This window comes from Arctopsyche grandis, chromosome 5 (assembly GCF_051622035.1).
Source record: "Arctopsyche grandis isolate Sample6627 chromosome 5, ASM5162203v2, whole genome shotgun sequence".
Taxonomy (NCBI): Eukaryota; Metazoa; Arthropoda; class Insecta; order Trichoptera; family Hydropsychidae; genus Arctopsyche; species Arctopsyche grandis.
The window spans coordinates 18,402,019-18,421,567 of record NC_135359.1 but is presented as its reverse complement, the minus strand read 5'-3'; the positions used below and the strand labels follow the sequence as shown (position 1 = coordinate 18,421,567).

Below are 19,549 nucleotides of genomic sequence, written 5' to 3'. Positions count from 1 at the left end.
AAACTGACAGTTATGACAGGTAACTTCATTGCACAATGTAGGCACGGGCGTGAGCGATCACTTTAGTGACGTGTCATCAAATTGTTTCCATTGAAGGTTTTTCAGATTTATACATTTCAGAAAGACGTTTAACACCTGTTTATGGGGAGGTATTTAAAATTCGTATTATTTATTCGTCCGTAATCTAACGCAACCTAGTTTTTTGTTCATTGATAAAAGCGCGCTTACGACTTGAGCACGCACGATTAGTTTTCGTTTTTGCTTTGTTAAAATGATCCGAGTGGTATAGAAAATGGGCACGTGTTATTAAATAACAATTTAACAGACTTAAAATTCGTGTTGCAGGTCAAAGCAGTAGCGGAATTTCAAATTTTAAACCCCCACCATGTACAGCTTTTCTTGAATGAATAATCTATAAACGCATATTTATTTAATTTATTATTTATAATAATGATAACCTGACCTGACAGGTTGCTCCCAAAGCGTCACACCAGTTTTACAAAAGAATAGAAAGAAAATAACAAAATAAAAACAATAAATATTCCAATCATTCATCTCATTCAAATAGTCTCGTGTTGAATCTCAAGAAACTAACCAGCTCATCAATATGACAATATTGAATAGGTCCAAATGCTCATCAATCATATTAAGGAACCGGATAGCCTTTATAAGAGACGAGTTATTGAAAGCATACGTTTTCGCAGGAATAGATTGGAAAAGTTAATGATGACGCAAAGCTCTACCGCATTCAGGCGGCGAAAATTTTAATTCCAATAAAATCGAAGGGTTGTCGATTCTTCCCTTTAATACTCCAAAGAAATATTTGGAAATGGCAATAATTCTTCTCGAAGATAGTGATTCCTAGCATACCTTTAATGATCCTTATGTACTAAAATTACTTTATTTTTCCTTTGTAAGGTCTCACCTTGAATTTGCCTCAATTATCTGGTCACCTTTTTATTTATCCCATATTAATTGTATTGAGAAAGTTCAACTTAAATTTGTTAAATCCTTACGCTACCTTTTTCCTACCTATACCCATTCTACTGTTTCCGACATTTTAAAAATCCTTTCTTTTAACAATCTTTCTGTCAGGCGACGACATACTGATGCTATATTCTTCTTTAAGCTCATAAATGGTTTCCTTGATTGTTCTGATTTACTGAATAAGGTTAATTTCAGAATCCCAGTTCGGTACTCTAGACGCGTTGCACTCTTTTCACTTGATCCTTTCAATACTAATTCCCAAAAATATTTTTATCTGCAGCGCGTTTATCGTATGTTTAACGGAGAGCTGAATGAGGTTGATCTATTTGGTATTTCCCTACATCAATTCAGGTCTAACATCAAGAGAATCTTGACCGATTGATTCATTTCTTCTCCTATTCTATTTTTCCAATATTTTTATACTTAAGTTTAGTTATGTAATGTGCTATTTAATCATATTATAGCTTTCACTCTTTTCCTTTTCATTTGTTTATTTTGTATTTACCTTTTTCATTTGTTTTATATTTGTAAATTTCAATTTCTTCTTATATTCTATTTTATAACCTTTTCCAAATATTTTAATACTATAGTTTAATTATGCAATGTTCTACATATTTTGTCATGCCTTTATTCTTTACTTTTTAATTTGTTTTCCTCATATTTATCTTTTTCATTTTCGTAAAAATCTATTATTGGACTCGGATGTTACATATATTATTTATTTACTATTTGTTTTTTTATACATATCTATGTACATCCTGTCTGTTGATTTTTCAATTAATAAAATAAAATAAAAATAAAATACCTTGTAAAAAAGCAGTGGGAAATAAATAGGGGTAATATTTATATTTCTTCATATAAAGGCATCTAAGAAATTATTTTTGAACTCTTTCTATCAAGAGAGAGAATTTAATTTACACGTACATGTATGTTCATTTTTTTAATATTGAATTTTAAAACTATACACCATTGGTGAATATTTTTTAAAATAAACATGATCTTAATTTGTAATTCATATGTTTTGAATTGAATTGTCGATACAAATTTGACGACTATTTCAATTTAAATCATAATAAATTATACAAATGTGGTGTTCAATCATATAAAACCAAATACGTACGATCATTTATGATTACATTGATTGAATAAATAAGTTCTCAATATGTTATATGTATGATTCTCACCGTGAAGTTTTCTTCTATCTCTACCAGGGCCACGCCTACATGTGTACAAATGTGTGCAACGCACACAGGCGACCAAAAGAAATGAGAGTCCCAAAAATTATTCCTTAAAAAATACAAAACAAGACTTTTTAAAATGCATTTAGGTTGTCTTGTTGTATACTTGTGGATTGCTTTTGCAAGTTACAACTCGTAACACACCCGAACTATAATTCGGGGAAATAACGGCATGGTATCAGCTATACCTGCATGGACAGCAGGTATAGCTGCGCTCCGCATAGAGCTAGGTTTTTTATGTTATATTATCTTTCCGACTGCCAGATGTATTTCTTCAAGGATGATGAGTGTTAGTTGGTCATCGAAAGAACAATGTCCTAGATGTGGGATTGGGAGTAAAAGCACTATATTTTCATGAATGGACTTGAAAACGTTCAGTCTCTCTTGTCGTCTGGTCCTGTTCAAAAATAAACATTTGTATTTTCTGTCTGTTTTTCTGGTTAATTTTTATTGTGATTAAAATTCTCAACACTATATTTCTTTACACACAATATTTAGCATAAGCTAAAATTTTTGCACTGCTCACATATATATACAATTAATTAAAAAAAATTATTAATATGATTTGTAAAATTAAAGAGCGGCCGATTTAAGTTTACACACAGGCGGCCGAACTCCTAGGTGCAGCCCTGATCTCTACCCACTGTTGGGGTCACAGTTAAAATGTCATTGTTTCTTTATTATATCAGAAGACGGAAGCTGTACATTTGCAGACTTGAATAATGACAATTTGATGATACGATTCACAGTTATGTATGATTTGTCACAATGTAATACGATTTAAAAAGTAATACAAATTTAACAATATTGGTTACATTTGTACAGTTTGGCAAGCGTAAAAAGTCACCAAAAATAAAATATTATTATTAAATAAAATCACATGTGTTAATGTAAATATGTATATTATTGTTTGAATGTTTGATTTACACAAGCATAAATAGGTATGTAAATATTTACTTAGGATTTCAATTTATCGTTATTGAAGGTGTTTTTCAATTCTGTGAAACCAACTTTATAGTATGCACATAGATTTGAAATAACATTGCGTTAGTCGTAGACATTATTAACAAACTAACCAGTAGATTCTATGGATGTTCCCAGTTCATTTTTAATTCGTATAATCTTTTTTTCCAAATATCTCCTACATTTCTTCAAATATGGGATTAGCCATTGTCAATCATTTTATCAATACAAGGACAAAATATCACCGAAAACACTCTAGGGGGTGATTTTTGAGACTGTGTGCCATGAATATGTGCTAGGAATGCTCCATTTTTTTCGCATGTTTAAAAGTATCTAAAAAAAACCACGTGCCACGTGCCTCTCTGTGTGTTTTCGCACATAGCCATTCTAGTACGCTCTACACATACCTTTCAGGTATAAACACAGTTTACCTAAACACAGCCACCTTTAGATCGTCGACTTTTTAGTTTAAATATTATGTACATATAAAATAAAGTTAGTGAGCAATCTTCAATTTCTTGCAGAATTGAGCTTCAATGTTCCCAGCCAACTCCGGTACATTAGATGCCACAGTTTGTTCTCTTCTCCTGAAGCACGTACTAATTCGACGGCTTCGTCACCCATCAACCTCCTCAACCAGATTTCTGTTAACTTGGATTTGGTTGAGGGAGATCGTTAAAGTGTTCTAATGTTGTATTCATTTTATATTTGTTTTTTTTAAAGCTCTTATTAATTAGGTTTATATTTGCCATTATTATATTTCGTTTTTGCATTCATTCTTATTGTGCTATATTGTATATAGTGACGGCTTAGGGCTGTTCTGTAATGTTATTACGGCAAAATTGTAAAATAAAATAAGAATTACATATTTAAGTTTTTAACTATATGTTCCTATTATGCTGTACACTAAAATAATACTATTCATACAAAAAAAATGGTTTGTAAAATAGAAAATGATCACTAGATCAATACCTATTATAATAGACCTAAAATGCATTGTGAACATAATATATACCTAAACAATAAAAATTATTTCAAAATCAAAAAAATGTATGTTAAGAAGCAGGAAGAAAAGTCGTTTTAATAAGTAAAATCATATTATTAAGTTTTTGCGTATTTAACAATGACGTGTGAAATACTTTGACAGAAAGTAATGACGTGTGTTTTGATAAAAGAGGATTATACTTCAAGTCGTCATTTAATTAATTAAAAAAACGGATTTATGTCCGTGTAAAATTTTACATATATCCGGTCGAGTAATGCAAAATTCAATGTACGTAACATTTGTCGAAATTCAAATCGAAGCGCATTTGAATAACTTTCGAATATTAGTCGTACTTATTTAAAAAAAGAAAAAAATATTTGCATACATTTACAGTTAGCCAGTCACGACGTGCGATATTCAAAAAGAAAATCCATTCTGAGGAAACGTACACATTCTGTCGCAAAACTCAGAGCGATTATCTCGCATAAATAATTAGCTTACATTCGAATCGGATACGAGACGCGAATAACTATTATACATGTGGAACATATCGAGTTATGTCACATTTGGGACAACCTGCGCGATATCATTGGATAAGAAACGTATACATAGGGTTCGATGTACTTCGATGAACTCGCAAGTATGTATGTATATAAGATCAAGTTATTTCGCCTAGTATATAAAATTTTGAAAGCTGGTTCTACCGGGATAAGACTGGTATAATAAAATGGATAATGCGAATTTTACCGTGACGCAGGACAATCATAATTAACTCGACTGAAAAATATCCGCATCACATACTCGTGGATAACTGCTTGTACCGGAGACGACTCGAATACGAATTAAAGTACCATTTCCTATCATTATTGAATTTCTAACAATTGCACCGTGCTATTTGCCTTGTAACTGACCTTGCAGATCACGCAACACATGCTAAATGTGAGGCTCTTTTTATCGGTACAATTACGCTTATGATGTGGTGGTGTGTTATATCTTTTCAGCGGATACTCTGTGACATACTATTGTGTTGGAGATTTGCATGTGAGACAATGGCGCCGCACTTTTTCCGTTCTGAGAAAAACGGTTCGCAAGGTGAAATAATAACACGGTTATCGTCTCAACAACATAATCACAACAGTAGGTGTACTTACTAACAAACTCTGGGGCTGTTATTGAGTGACCAAAATTTAAATAGTACAACACAGTTGAAAAATTTAAATAACAAGGAATTGAAAGTAGAGTTGGGGGTGAGAAGCATGATAATACTGAATGGATGAATAAATGACATCCAATAAAAGAAAAAAGGGTATGAAAGATATACATGTAACATAAGGTCAGTGGCGGCTCGTGTTTAAGGGCAACTGGCACTGCCCCACACCAGTGGCGTAGCGTGAATTCCTGGTGCCCCCCCGTAAACTATTTTAAGGCGCCCCCCCCATATATTCATATTATTTACTTACAGCAAAATAGCTTTCCAAATTAATAATTTATACCTTTTTTTACGTATCGGTATATGTACCTATGTATATATCGAAGTGCATTCATAATTTAATATGGACGACCAACAAGTAGTGCACAATCTGTTTAAAGTAACTGATGGTGAATTTTCCTTAAAAACTTCCCACCTGTTAATGGCGACAGCGAAAAATTTATAAATTTTAATCATATAATTTTGTTTTATTGTTTACACATTGAAAAAATATATACAAGAATAAGAGAGAATTCTCAGAAAATAGGTTGAAAAGTGGCACTGACGATCAAAAGATGGAAAAATACGGCAGTCTTCGAGCCCTATTGGCATAGATCAATTACACAATGAGGATGAATTCAAAATATATATAATAATGTGTGTACATACACATATAGTACAAATAGGTTGAAAAATAAGAGAAGTTTTTAAAAAAGTTATTTCAAAAAAATTCATTTTCAACCTTCCTAAGGGAAAAAAATCCCACTTCCGGTTTATAAAATTTAATAATTTTTTTTTATTTTCATAACATTGCTACAAGAATTATACTTGAATATTTTTGTGACGAACACACATGTTTAAGGGGTCGAAAAAAATAGTGGAAGAAAAATCGAACAAGAGTAAACTGCCACTTATAGTAAACCGGTTGAGAGATACTTACTAAATTTTATACATAACTTGGTATTAAGCTTAAACTTTTAGATATGAAATTTCAGTTCAATAAACCAAAAGGTTTCTGAGAAAAACATAAAAAACCTCGATTCTCTAGAGTAAAAGTACTACTTTCGGTTCAGATAGAAATATTTAAAAAATATAAGGTTATAAAAATTATTATTTATATCATATTTAAAAAAAATTCAGTCTGATTCAGTTAGTGGTTTGGGAGATAATTGAATTCAAAAACTTAAAAAAAAGAGGACACCTATGTATAAGGGGAGGTACCATTTCCGGTCAACTTAAAAATTTGAAAAAAAATTACGACGTGTCGATAAGAATTTCATTAACCGATACTAAGTTTCATTTCGATAGGACTAACGGTGTTAAAAATATCCCCAAAATACACACACACACATTTTTTCTAGATCATGAAAACGTGATCAGTGATCGATTCTGAGTGCGAATCAGTCAAAATCTCGAGTTCGAATTTTCGCATGATCACAAAACTTCATCTATTGTTACTACGTACATAGATAAAGTAAAAATTACGGAACATATTAAATAAAGTAAAAATTCGGGTGTGACCAACCCATGACTTTATCTATGTATTTGATGAATATAAGAAGGTTACAAAACAAAATTCGATATTGAACTAATCACTATCATTATTATACTCATTAAATATCAAGAAAATAAAAATAATTTTAAAGGTCAAAATAAAATAATGAAATATTGTTTGTAAAAAAAATACTACTTCCGGTTTACGAATTCTGACCAAAACCCTACCAGCTCTAAGTTAGTACATAAAGGATAGAAATATAAATTTTCAGCTTAATACGTTCAGGGGTGCGGACAGAGTAGTGGGCACAACATTTTTGACCTTTCCACGAGGAAAAAAATCCCACTTCCGGTTCAATAAATTAAGTAATTTTTTTTTTATTTTTACTTAAAATCACTATTTTTATTATACATATTAAATATCAAGAAGCTTAAAACAATTTAAAAGGTCAAAATAAAATAATGAAAAAATAATGAAATATTGTTTTTAAAAAAAATACTACTTCCGGTTTACGAATTCTGACCAAAACCCTACCAGCTCTAAGTTAGTACATAAAGGATAGAAATATAAATTTTCAGCTTAATACGTTCAGGGGTGTGGACAGAGTAGTGGGCACAACATTTTCAACCTTTCTAAGTGAAAAAAATCCCACTTCCGGTTTATAAAATTTAATAATTTTTTTTCATTTTCATCTGCTACAAAAATTATACTTGAATTTTTTTGTGACGAACACACATGTTTAAGGGGTCGAAAAAAATAGTGGAAGAAAAATCGAACAAGAGTAAACTGCCACTTCCGGTTGACAGATACTTACTAAATTTTATATATAAGTTGCTATTAAACTTAAACTTTTAGATATGAAATTTCAGTTCAACAAACCAAAAGGTTTCTGAGAAAAACATAAAAAACCTCGATTCTCTAGAGTAAAAGTACTACTTCCGGTTCAGATAGAAATATTTAAAAAATATAAGGTTAAAAAAATTAATATTATAGATAGCTACCTAGATAACTACCGCCGAGGATTTCGAGTTTTGTAAAGGTGTGTTTAGACTCTCTAATATATCTTGCAACAATATAAAATCAACACAAGAAGTCTATTAATGAATGTATTTTTCCAAAACTAGTTCGATCTTCTTCATTGTTGTTAAAATGTAAAGGTACGATTCCACCAAAATAGTGTGTAGCACATTTGTTTTGTGCAAAACTACAGCACAACACGTACTAGCTGGTATTGCGTTTAGCCTCTGTCTCCACCGGCAATATGTAACTTTTGTAAGCGCACAGTGTTGCACACTTGTGCACGAACATGTTCACTGAGCAAGATTTTCAATTGGTGCAAGTCCAAAAGGTTCAACGACAAAATGTACCCGAAAATTAGTGCACTGACAAAATGCACCAGCGGCAAAATGTCCACGGAAATAATGTTTAAGCGACAAAATGTTCAAAAATCCTAAATTATAACAACTGTATTAGAGATGATCTTTGAAATGTTATGAAATAATCGCACATTTCTTTTTCCCCCAGTTCTCACTAGAATTACTTCTCATGAAAATTAAGGTCACCTCGACTCGACTGTCATCAATTTAATTCATTCACATAACTCATTTCGATTATAATGTACGCATTAAAAATGGTAATTTGATTCATATGCACATGCATAGTTGTTAGAACTACTTAATTAAGGTTGTGACTTGAAAAATAAAATAAAATCAAGGATTACGTTGCATTTGTATTTAATATATAAATTAGATATAATTCGGAATATAAATGTTTTATGTATGTATAATAATTGTATACATTGTAACATACTAAATCCAATGGTTTTTAGATAAATACTATCTCTGGGTCGTTTGTTATCACTGCTGTTTCCTTTTCAATATAAAATTTGTATTAAGTATATATTTTTTTTTGATAAATTTTATATGATATAGTAAGGGCCCATTAAAGTAAGATTATATAAATACGCAACATCAAAACTGAGCACCTATAATTTACTACACAGCTACATACATATCATTTAAAACATTGTAATGGCTAAATAATTCTTAAAACACATTTTCAAATATGTTACGAATAATATATAGTAGCCAGTGGCGGTTTAAAATGCTATAAATTCAAGAATATAATTTAGTGTAAGAAAGATGGTCGAAAGAATACTGCATTTTTTCATTATGACAATATGTAATAATAATAATAAGAAAAATAATAAATACTATGATACATTATATCATTTTAGATATCTTATTGATATTTCAAGTAACATTATGTACAATTTTTTGAGTTTTATATACATATATATTGTATAATTGTAAAAAAATCACAGCTGATAAATTAAGGAAAGTAAGCCTTAAACCTTAATAAGAAACTTTAATTAAATAATAAGATAAAAATGTTAATACAAAAATTGAATATTATATTTATTAATTAAAAATAAAATATGATTTACATTATATGTATATCACAAATTAATTCGGTAATAAAGTTTTTTCAAATAATCAAATGTGTTGTTCCAATTGTATTTAATACAGGAAAATAAAATACAAATGTGTAGATTTAAAATCAGCACATAAGGCTATAAAATTTTTATGTAATCATTATAATACTTTTTTTTTACCAATATATCATTAATAGCTCACACAAAGGCATTTGAGGTGGTTTGCAAATAGATATTCATCATTAATTTAATTTCCAATATTCTAAATGCTTATTCTGTTTCTCTTGATTATATTGTATTATATTATAAATATAATATAAATAATCACAATTCTAATACTACATATAAAGATCGCATTTGAAAAATTGTTGATATGTAAAGAGACAAGTAAAAAAGATCATATTTCCTCAACTGCGGTGAATTGTGAATATATTAAAGTTTTAAACTTATTTAATAAAATAAAATAAAAAAGACTAAAAATATAGCTGGCACAAAAACAAAACAAAAATTACAATAAAATAACATACATTGTATATTCATCAAATATATTAAATATTAAGTAATTAGGCAACCAGATTGTTAATATTGAATTATAATCACAAAAATATTAAAATATTTTCCTAATAAAAAGACTAGTTCAGTCTTCACTTACATATAATAATAATTCTTAGTCATTCAATTTGAAAACAAACTAACCACCATGTTAAATTTTTTATGTATTGTTCGTTAAAATTATACTGAATTTCATTACATACCTTATTGTTCAATACTTGATTTAAAAAAAATAATTGTAAATATAGAATCCTTATTGATGGCTTTGACATGTACCTAAAATCTACAAAGCTACGCCAATAATACGTTTATAATATTATTATTATAATAACCAATCTATTTAACTAATTCAACACTTCATATAATTTAGGACAAATTAATGTCTTTTATTAAATACAAAATCAATTTGGAATGGTGAAGTTTAATTACGCACATATCATTTATGATCAACATGTCTAAGCCACAGAGCAATGAGACATTCAATTGCTGCAGCAACACAAACCAAAAATTCTGCAGAGGACTGATTTAGAATCATAGTATTCGTGTTATCCATTTCACAAGACGATTTCAAATTATTTGCAATTGACACATTGTAGATTTCAGCTGCCAAGTTTAAAGGTGGATTGTTGATTGATTTTATAGAAGTCAATACAGGCTTTCGCTTTAAGCAATTTCTACATATGATTCCATAATCAGGAAGGCTAGTATTACTAAACATCTTTGTATTATCAGTCGAATACTCGCTCTCTTTATCGGAAGACATGTTATAAGCATCGGCTGTATTCAAAATATTTTTATTTTCAATGAAACCTGCAGACTTGTCGCTTAATTTTCGTACATTTTCATTATCAGACTTATTTACTTTAGAAAAAACTACCCTACAACTGCTAACAGATGAATTACAACTATTCATAGACGAGGTTGGGTTTTCTATTTGTAAACTATTTAAATCATCATCGCACATATCTATGTCCGATACTTCTGTTGCGTCAGACAACTTTTCATATTCAGTATATGAAAAACTTTCCAATGCATCCATATATTCAGAATTGTCTAATGATATATCTTCATTATTTTCAGTATTTAAATTATGCCTTTTCGAATTTGTACTAAGGGATACTACATCTCTAGAGGAATTTCTTGTTAGGTTATCTTGTCTTGAAGATATTGAGAATTGGGGAGACATATTTAACTTAGATATACTTGAATGGAAAGTTTGGCAGGAGCATTCATCCTCCGATAATACTGTAGATGCAGAAGAAGACAGTACTCTAGAAAGAGACACTTGATTATCCAAAGAGATTTCTTCATTTGTCAATGACCTATTTCGTTGACATCTTGGTGGTGAATGTTGAAAAAGATCGACCGGGAAATGGTCCCACAGAGACATCATATTCAGAAAATAATTTCCGAAAACTGAAATTTTTCAAATTAATTTCAATAAGCATATTTATATCATTATATTAAATAGGTACATCCAGTATATGAATTTCATTAAAACATACAACTTTCTGATTCCTGATTGTTGCCTTTTCCATGGTGCATCATCCGGTTCACAAGGTAAAGGTCCCTGTACTGGTGGTTCTTCTTCTTCATCAAAATTACTTACAGCAGTATCATCACTAGGCATTTCTAATGAAGCAGGTTGCTCAGTATCACCACTGAAATTTTAATAATACATATTATAAATATTAAAATAACAACACGTTAATATATTTTTACTTTATCTATGTACGTAGTGACAATAAATGAAGTTTTGTGATCATGCGAAAATTCGGGCTCGAGATTTTGACTGATTCGAACTCAGAATCGATCACTGATCACGTTTTCATGATCTAGAAAAAAAGTGTGTGTCTGTGTGACTGTATTTGTGAATTTTGAGGATTTTTTGAACACTGTTAGTCCTATCGAACTGAAACATAGTATCGGTTACTAAAATTCATATTGATACAAAGTAGATTTTTTTCAAATTTTTAAGTTGACCGGAAATGGTACCTCCCCTTATAGATATCCTCTTTTTTTAAGTTTTTGAATCCAGTTATTTCCCAAACCGCTAACCGAATCAGATTTACTAATTTAGCTAAAAAAATTTTACATGTAATAGAAATTATAAATTTTATACCGTAATATTTTTTAATATTTTGACTAGAGAATCGAGGCTTTTATGTTTTTCTCAGAAACCTTTTGGTTTATTGAACTGAAATTTCATATCTAGAAGGTTAAGCTTAATACCAAGTTATGTATAAAATTTGGTAAGCTCCATCAACCGGAAGTGGCAGTTTACTCTTGTTCGATTTTTCTTCCACTATTTTTTTCGACCCCTTACTCTTTACGAAAAAATTCAAGTATAATTCTTGTGATGTGATGAAAATAAAAAGAAAATCACTTAATTTAATAAAGCGGAAGTGGGAGTTTTTCCTCTTAGAAAAGTCAAAAATATTGTGACCACGATTCTTTCCACACCCCTGAACGAATCAACCTGAAAAATTACATTTGTATTCTTTATGTACTAATTTAGAATTGGTTTTCGTCAGAATTTGTAAACCGGAAGTAGTATTTTTTTTTGCAACAATATTTCATTATTTTATTTTGACCTTTTAAATTATTTTAATCTTCTTAATATTTATTTTGTATAATACTGATAGCGATTTTAAGTAATAAAAAAAAATTGAACAAAATCCGACAACCGGAAGTAGAACTTTTGTCTTGTGTAAGTTTCTATATATTTACGCTCAATTTGTATCGAAAATGTTTGCTCTCATAACCGGTATGTGTGAACGTGTATGTATATATTAAATTATCAAATTTTGTTTTGTGACCTTCTTATATTCCTCAAATACATAGATACAGTCATGGGTTGATCACATTAAATAAGTAAAATTATAAACCTGATTTGTTTTTGTAAAGCTTCTAGTTTTTCCCGCAATTGATCTCGCTCTCGAATGAGATCAGCCAATTGTGTTCCATTATCGCCGCCACTCTAAAATTAAGGAAATATATACATAAATAATGAAAAATTTACACAATACAATGCATACAATTATTGTTTACGATAATAACATGTTCATTAGCTAATGCAAGTCTTAGTGCTGTAACTTCCCTTTGTCTAGCTTGAACAGCAGCATCCAATTCAGCTCTTTGAGCACAAACAACTCGCATCTTAAAAAAATAAATCAAATTAAATACGTATAAATTTGTTATTAATAAAATTAATAAATAATCATTTAAATTCAAACCTGCTGAACTAAATACTTTTGTTTACGCCGAACTTCACGGTTGGACGCTGCTAATCGTTTGACTTGATCCGTTAACTACAGAAAAAATTGATACAAACTCATTATAAAACAGACAATTTAAAAATAATTAAATGGATTTACGCTGTACGTGCATACATGTTTGTAAAAAGATTTAAACAACATAAATGTAAGAGATAGCAAAAACATGATATTGTAAGTCTAATCCGTTTTATATGAAAAAAAAGTGTGTCGTTATCATAAGCTGGATTAGTCGCTTTAAAAATTCTATATGATAAAATGAAAAGTAACAACAAACCCCTTCAATTATTGTTTCTTTATCTTCCAAAAGAACTTCTTTCTCTCTTAACGTCGCTCTCTGTTGCTCATTTGATTCTCCCATTCTGCGCCACAGCTGTTCACTGCAACTGTCGGAAACACCATCATTAGCACTTTCAGAATCTTGATTTTCAGCACCATCTCTACACCTCTCCTTTTGTAATCTTTTGTTTTCTTCTTGCAACCGAGATATTGCCGATACTAATTCAGCAGTTTCCGCACGCCATTGTTCTTCAATTATCTCCAATTCCTTCAAATACAAATATCAACAATACAATCAAATATTTTGAAAATAAAATCATAACGAGAAAGTAGCACTTACGAATATTTACATTAGCATAACATAACAATAACCATGTCTATAGTTCATTTCGATCAACTTATCAGTAGGCAAACTTTCTATTTTGATTGCAATTGGACGATTTACTATTATGAGCCTTCAACATACACGGTTCTTATCGATCAAAATATCAAATTTACTGAAATCAGTGTTTGAAAATTGAAACCCAAAATAAGGTACAAATGCGAATTTCCCGGTGATGCTGGAAAATTCATTGGAAATACCAGTGATTCATCGTTAAATAGCTGCCCAGTAATACATAAGAGAAAATAACCTATGTATTAAAGATTTTTTGACTATCGCCGGGAAATTCCTAGTTGCTAGAGAAGTACCTTTTCAAAAATCAAATCAAAACATAACATTCGTCACATCATCTTGTTAAAACATTCAGAACCATTGAGTTTCAATTGATAATTGAAAAACAATCAAAATTTGTCAGCAGTTTTTAAATCAGTTTTTTTTAAATTGAATTTAACCATTTAGCTAAATAACAACAAGTTTCAAAGGTCTCGGGTACACAATTACAATAATAATAACAATCGGAAGTATTCATACATTAATGTCTATCGTACATTTTTTGTTCAATGAAAACATAATGAAGTAAAAAAACAATTGAATTTCAAATATATTTTTAGACCAATCAGAGCAGAGACAGACGCCTGCCAGTGATCGACGTGCCTTTCAATATGGCGAGACGCATAAAACGAAAGGGCTAGTTTATATACCTTTTCGAAACGCTGCCGATACTCGGCTTTCTCCAGCTTGTCGTTCTCAAGATGAGCCACCTTATCGGCGAGGTCCTGCAACGCCGAGGAGTCTCTCTCGGAGCGCGCGGCCAAAGCCTCCAGCAATTCGAGCGCACCTATCACTTTGGGGAGCAGAGCGGTGACAGCTTCCGGGCCATGTTTCTCGATGATCAGCTCGCACTCCTTGCCAATGTCGGAAGCCAAGTCATAAACGTCCACCACCGTCACTTCGTCCGTCGCCATCTTGCTGCAGCTGCGCCGAGGAAACGGCATCAGTGTGAACGGCGAGCGAGTGGAGAGTGGAGATTGGAGAGTGGACTTCGACAGTGAACCGACCACACGGCCCGGTGCTCGTGGTCGGTTTGACAGCAGCGCGTTCGCGAGCAAAAGCCGTTCGCGAACGTGTGCTTGACATTTCATCTGTCAAAAAGTATCGATATTTATTTTGGTAAACGGACTACTAATCATATGTGAACCAGTCACAGGACAACCGATCGCTCTAGATCGGTCACACGTGATCACCCGTCACACTAAAACTGGTCACACCCTAAAACTGGTCACACCCTAAAATCGGTCACGAGAAAACTGGTTCACCGATTTTAGGGTGTGACCAGTTTTCTCGTGACCAGTTTTAGGGTGTGACCAGTTTTAGTGTGACGGGTGATCACGTGTGACCGATCTAGAGCGACCGGTTGTCCTGTGACTGGTTCACATTTGACTAGTAATCACCGAACCATTTATTTTACATACATTTTATACCAGCGCTTAAGAGGGCTGTACACCCGAAACCTTAATTTTGTTGCCGTGCCTTTCTTCGATATATGTATATATTGAGTGAATGTGACAATATATATATTGAGTAAATGCGACAGTTGCGCTTCGACCAGATAAATCGACAAAATTGAGGTTTCGTATTCTCCTATTTTCTCCTCCGAAACTGGACCAATTTAAAAAAAAAAAAACATCATTGGTATGAGAAAGATATTTTCTGTGCAACTATGTGCGTATTTTTTTTAAATCGACCGTTAAATAAGCACGCTGGACTCTTTTCGTGGGTGTAAAAAAAAAGGCGATTTTATAGATGTTTGGCAGCTCCTAGCTCCTATAAAAAATAACTAATCAGAAAAATAAAAAGATAGATGCATCCCAATGGTGGATATCCATAGCATATTAAATATTTTCTCTAGTGCCATGATTGAGGAAGGGAGAAGTGTAATACGTTTGTATGGACAAGGTACTGGTGTCCAGCCCTCTTAACCGTTGCTCATTTCTATTATTTTAGATTTAAATCACTCCCAGTATACGGAAGGTCGAATTTAATGCGGCTCGGAAAAGTTTGCTAGGATTTTCCCAACGCGGAAAACTGGAAAATGTTGCATTCGATGCAACCAGTATTTGTCTGTTTCGCTTCGGTTCATGCCGACACGATTTTGAGCGACCTCGCCCATTGCTAACGCTAGCGTTATTATATCACGCGATTTTAAATAGTCTATGATTGTTTTGTTGTTATGCGCATTATGGAATCTAATTGAATCTGTTTTTGATGTATTGAAGGGAAAGGCTCAACAAATATTTGAAAAGGGAGCGAAGAAATTTAGTAATTTCTTACAGAATGTTCAAATATTTAATACAATTTTGATATACAAAGATTTTATGTTAACTTTATGCGTATTTATACGTAAGTAGTAACAATGGGTTCGGGTCACTGCATCGAAAGTTACTTGAACGAAAGTCGAAAGATCGAAAAGATGGGCGAAGTCAACGAATCACCCCTCATACCCCCCCAGGCGAGTGACATACGAATATGTATGCTTTAGAACGAGACAAAAACAGGTAGTCCTCGACTTACGACCGATAAAAAATCAACGATTTTCAGAAAATTATTTTTTAAAGGTTACTTTTAATTTTTTAAACATTAAATCGTGGACTGCTGTTACGCCACTGCCCTTTTTGGAAGAAGTTAAATGGCTCATATTCTCGAGAAATTAGTTAATATGAACATTTCGAAGTGAATAAAATTGATTAATTTTCTTAATATTATATTTTGACGTATGAAATTAATTTTACGACCGATTTGACTAACTACCGTGGTGTGGTGAAAGAACGTATCTTCGTCGTCAGTCGAGGAATACATGTGGAAGATGTTTTGTGATTATGAGAAAATTCGACCACGAGATTTCGATTGATCGGAAGGCAAAGATCGAAAATCGAAAGATCTTAAATCGACAGATCAAAAAAAAGGGTGCATGGTAAACGGTACATACTCACTTAATTTGCGCGAGCAGGATACAACAGGAACAAGAGGAACAGGCTTTTCCTCCCGTATTCTGCGCGCGCACATTAATACGGGAGGAAAAGCCTGTTCCTCTTGTTCCTGTTGTATCCTACTCGCGCAAATTAAGTGAGGATGTACGTGAGTATGTACCATGCATTCTTTTTTTTTATCTTTCGACTTAAGATCTTTCGATTTTCGATCTTTGCCTTCCGATATTTGGTTTTTCATGCATTTCTAATTCGATCCCGTGGGGTAGACCCAGAGCGAACGTTTAATTAGGATTTACGCATTACATTGTTCATTTGTTTTTGTAGCCAACAAGAACAATAAGAAAAAAGAGTAATTGCTACATGTATATACATATGTATGTCCAGTGTAAAAAAATAATCTCTTAGTATTATTAAATAGCATGAGTAGGTATATTCTTGGAAAATGAAGACCTATATACGTATGTATGTATGCACATTTACTGTATTTTCTACATAGGACGATCGTATATTTTGATAGTCACGGTCAAAAGGACAAAAGGTGAATTCTGTATTCATTCAAATATAGTTAATTTCGTAAAAAGCTTTCTATTATATTTATTGCTTTTCAGTCTCGAGTGTCAAAACGTGTAAGGTTTTCGAAATCAAGAAAATGACTTGTTAAATGCGTGAATGTATAAAATGCTAAAGATGTGTATATGTAATATATAATTTCGAAAGAGACTTTGTATGTACGTGTATATCTAAATATCTAAGTATGTAAGTATGTGTATATCTAAGTATCTTTGGTTGGGAACTTCGTAAACAAGTCAAAATTTTTATGACGACGATTCGATTTGAAAAAAAGAAATGAATATTTACTATTAGATTCGCCATGTTTACGCTGTTTATATTACAAATACTGAGCGAAGCCGGGTAAAACAACTAGTTATATGATATATATGATATAGTAGGCGCCATCTATTAGGTATAAATTATAAAGTTAATGAATAATCTCTATAAACAAGGATTATTTGATTTTTGCATTTCTCGTAAGTCACATCTCTATAAAGCATTGAATCAATACTTATGTACAACTGAATATGTATAACTGAACTAAAATGTTCAAAACCTTTTGTCGAGTTCTGTTTAGTCTGCCAAAAATGTTTTAAATGAAATAAATGTATTTTTCAATTTTTAAAGAATAAAAAATCGATACTTTTTGAACGGACTTTACAGTACAAGTAACGATGTACATTTATGTATGGGTGTATATGTATATGTTACGCATCATATAATTATTCATGGCGATGTACATATTATAAATTCAGCTGGCATGATATAAATAATATTGCATTATATCTCTAGGTAAATAGGGCAATCGCAATTAAACGGATTATTATCCAAAAATACAAATTTTGAAATATTTCCATTTGAAGCCTGTATTTAAAGATTTATCATGCGTAGTACGTATAACGATTTACCTGTAAGTACTAATGTTAAAAATGCATTGTTTTTAAAAATAGCCGTAGAATTTAATTTTGAAATCGGAAACCGTAAAGAAAAACGTCCTTCATTTGGCGCTATTTGATATAAATATATTATACATTTTCATGGCGATATACATATGTAATGCACATGCGTAGAGGAAGTAAGCAAAATGATACGCAAATAACTACACATGTGTTCGTATCACCACTCGTATACATATATCTATTGTTATTTTTTATAACTAATATGTATTCGCAAATTAGTTCAATTAAATTTTGAATACCTTTACATATTGAGATTTATAACTAGACAAAGGGAAACGCTCATCCAAACGACTGTGCCTGACATTTCCCTACTATTAATAATGAAAAATCAATGAGTTTTCCCGGTTGTTGTGTAAAGGCAATCGAGTGGAAATATTGGATTTCTATATCCCGTAATATTTAGCACTGGGAAAGGCAAATAATAATAGATATTGCGTCAAATTTCATTTGTGATATACGCATGTATAATATATATTTCAATTTGTTACAAAAATGTATATTATATAATATATAATATTTGAATTATACTAGCGAATGAACAGAAATTGAAAAATATATTTTTTTTTTACGAATTCGTTAAAAAGGTAAATGAAACAATTTGAGTAAGTATCGGTCATTTAACTATAGTCAAGGATGTGTTGCGAAAGGTCGCCAGTTCAAATCCATAGTTCGTCCACCCTGATTAGTTTTATCCGTAAAACTGATTGTTCCAAGGTTTTAACACAATTGTAGCGTTTAGGTTTTGTTTTAATTACTTGCTTTAAATAAAAGCAATATTCGTGTGTGAAATTGTTGTAGGCATGTACATATGTAATGTAGCGTTAAAAAATCCGGAACTATAATTGATAGTGAAATGTGGTTTAATTTCCTTGTATGTACATATATTCGGAAATGTACGCAAAAGTCAATAACATTACCACAATCTGATTTATAATTTTCTCACCAAATGTTTGTTATCTTGTAGGCACACTCGCGTGGAAAATATATGTACTAACGTTACCCATACACGCACGAATTTCAATACGAAAATTTTGTTTTTGTGTACAATTTAGAATTTATACACATAAAAGACGTTTAAAAACGGAATGAAGCGGATGTAGTAAAACTATATACATTAGTATATTTTTGTGTACGTGAGTATATACATACATATACATATGTATGTATGTATATAATTATTTGTTTTACTTCACTAAAGAACACTAAGCTATTCACTAAAGAACAGTTGATTTTTATTTCTTAGAATCAATGGTGGCGGTTATTGGATAATGT

At 31.4% G+C, this 19,549-nt stretch overlaps 1 protein-coding gene across 1 annotated transcript; it reads right to left on the bottom strand.

Moving 5' to 3' along the window:
• Positions 1–10,573: 10,573 nt before the first annotated feature.
• On the bottom strand, positions 10,574–14,862 carry Rilpl (Rab interacting lysosomal protein like). Its single transcript, XM_077431636.1, has 7 exons — positions 14,481–14,862; positions 13,396–13,665; positions 13,080–13,154; positions 12,895–13,002; positions 12,732–12,823; positions 11,349–11,504; positions 10,574–11,259 (listed from the first exon to the last, which is right to left on the bottom strand). The coding sequence occupies exons 1-7, from the start codon at positions 14,772–14,774 to the stop codon at positions 11,166–11,168; spliced, it is 1,089 nt and encodes a 362-aa protein (XP_077287762.1). The 5' UTR covers positions 14,775–14,862; the 3' UTR covers positions 10,574–11,165.
• Positions 14,863–19,549: the final 4,687 nt, after the last annotated feature.

Excerpts from the sequence above, each read along its gene's own strand:
- Rilpl (XM_077431636.1), bottom strand. The coding sequence starts at position 14,774 with ATGCCGTTTCCTCGGCGCAGCTGCAGCAAGATGGCGACGGACGAAGTG. Across the intron at positions 13,003-13,079 it reads AAAAGTATTTAGTTCAGCAG|ATGCGAGTTGTTTGTGCTCA; the intron begins GTTTGAATTTAA and ends TATTTTTTTAAG. Across the intron at positions 11,260-11,348 it reads CAATCAGGAATCAGAAAGTT|TTTTCGGAAATTATTTTCTG; the intron begins GTATGTTTTAAT and ends GAAAAATTTCAG.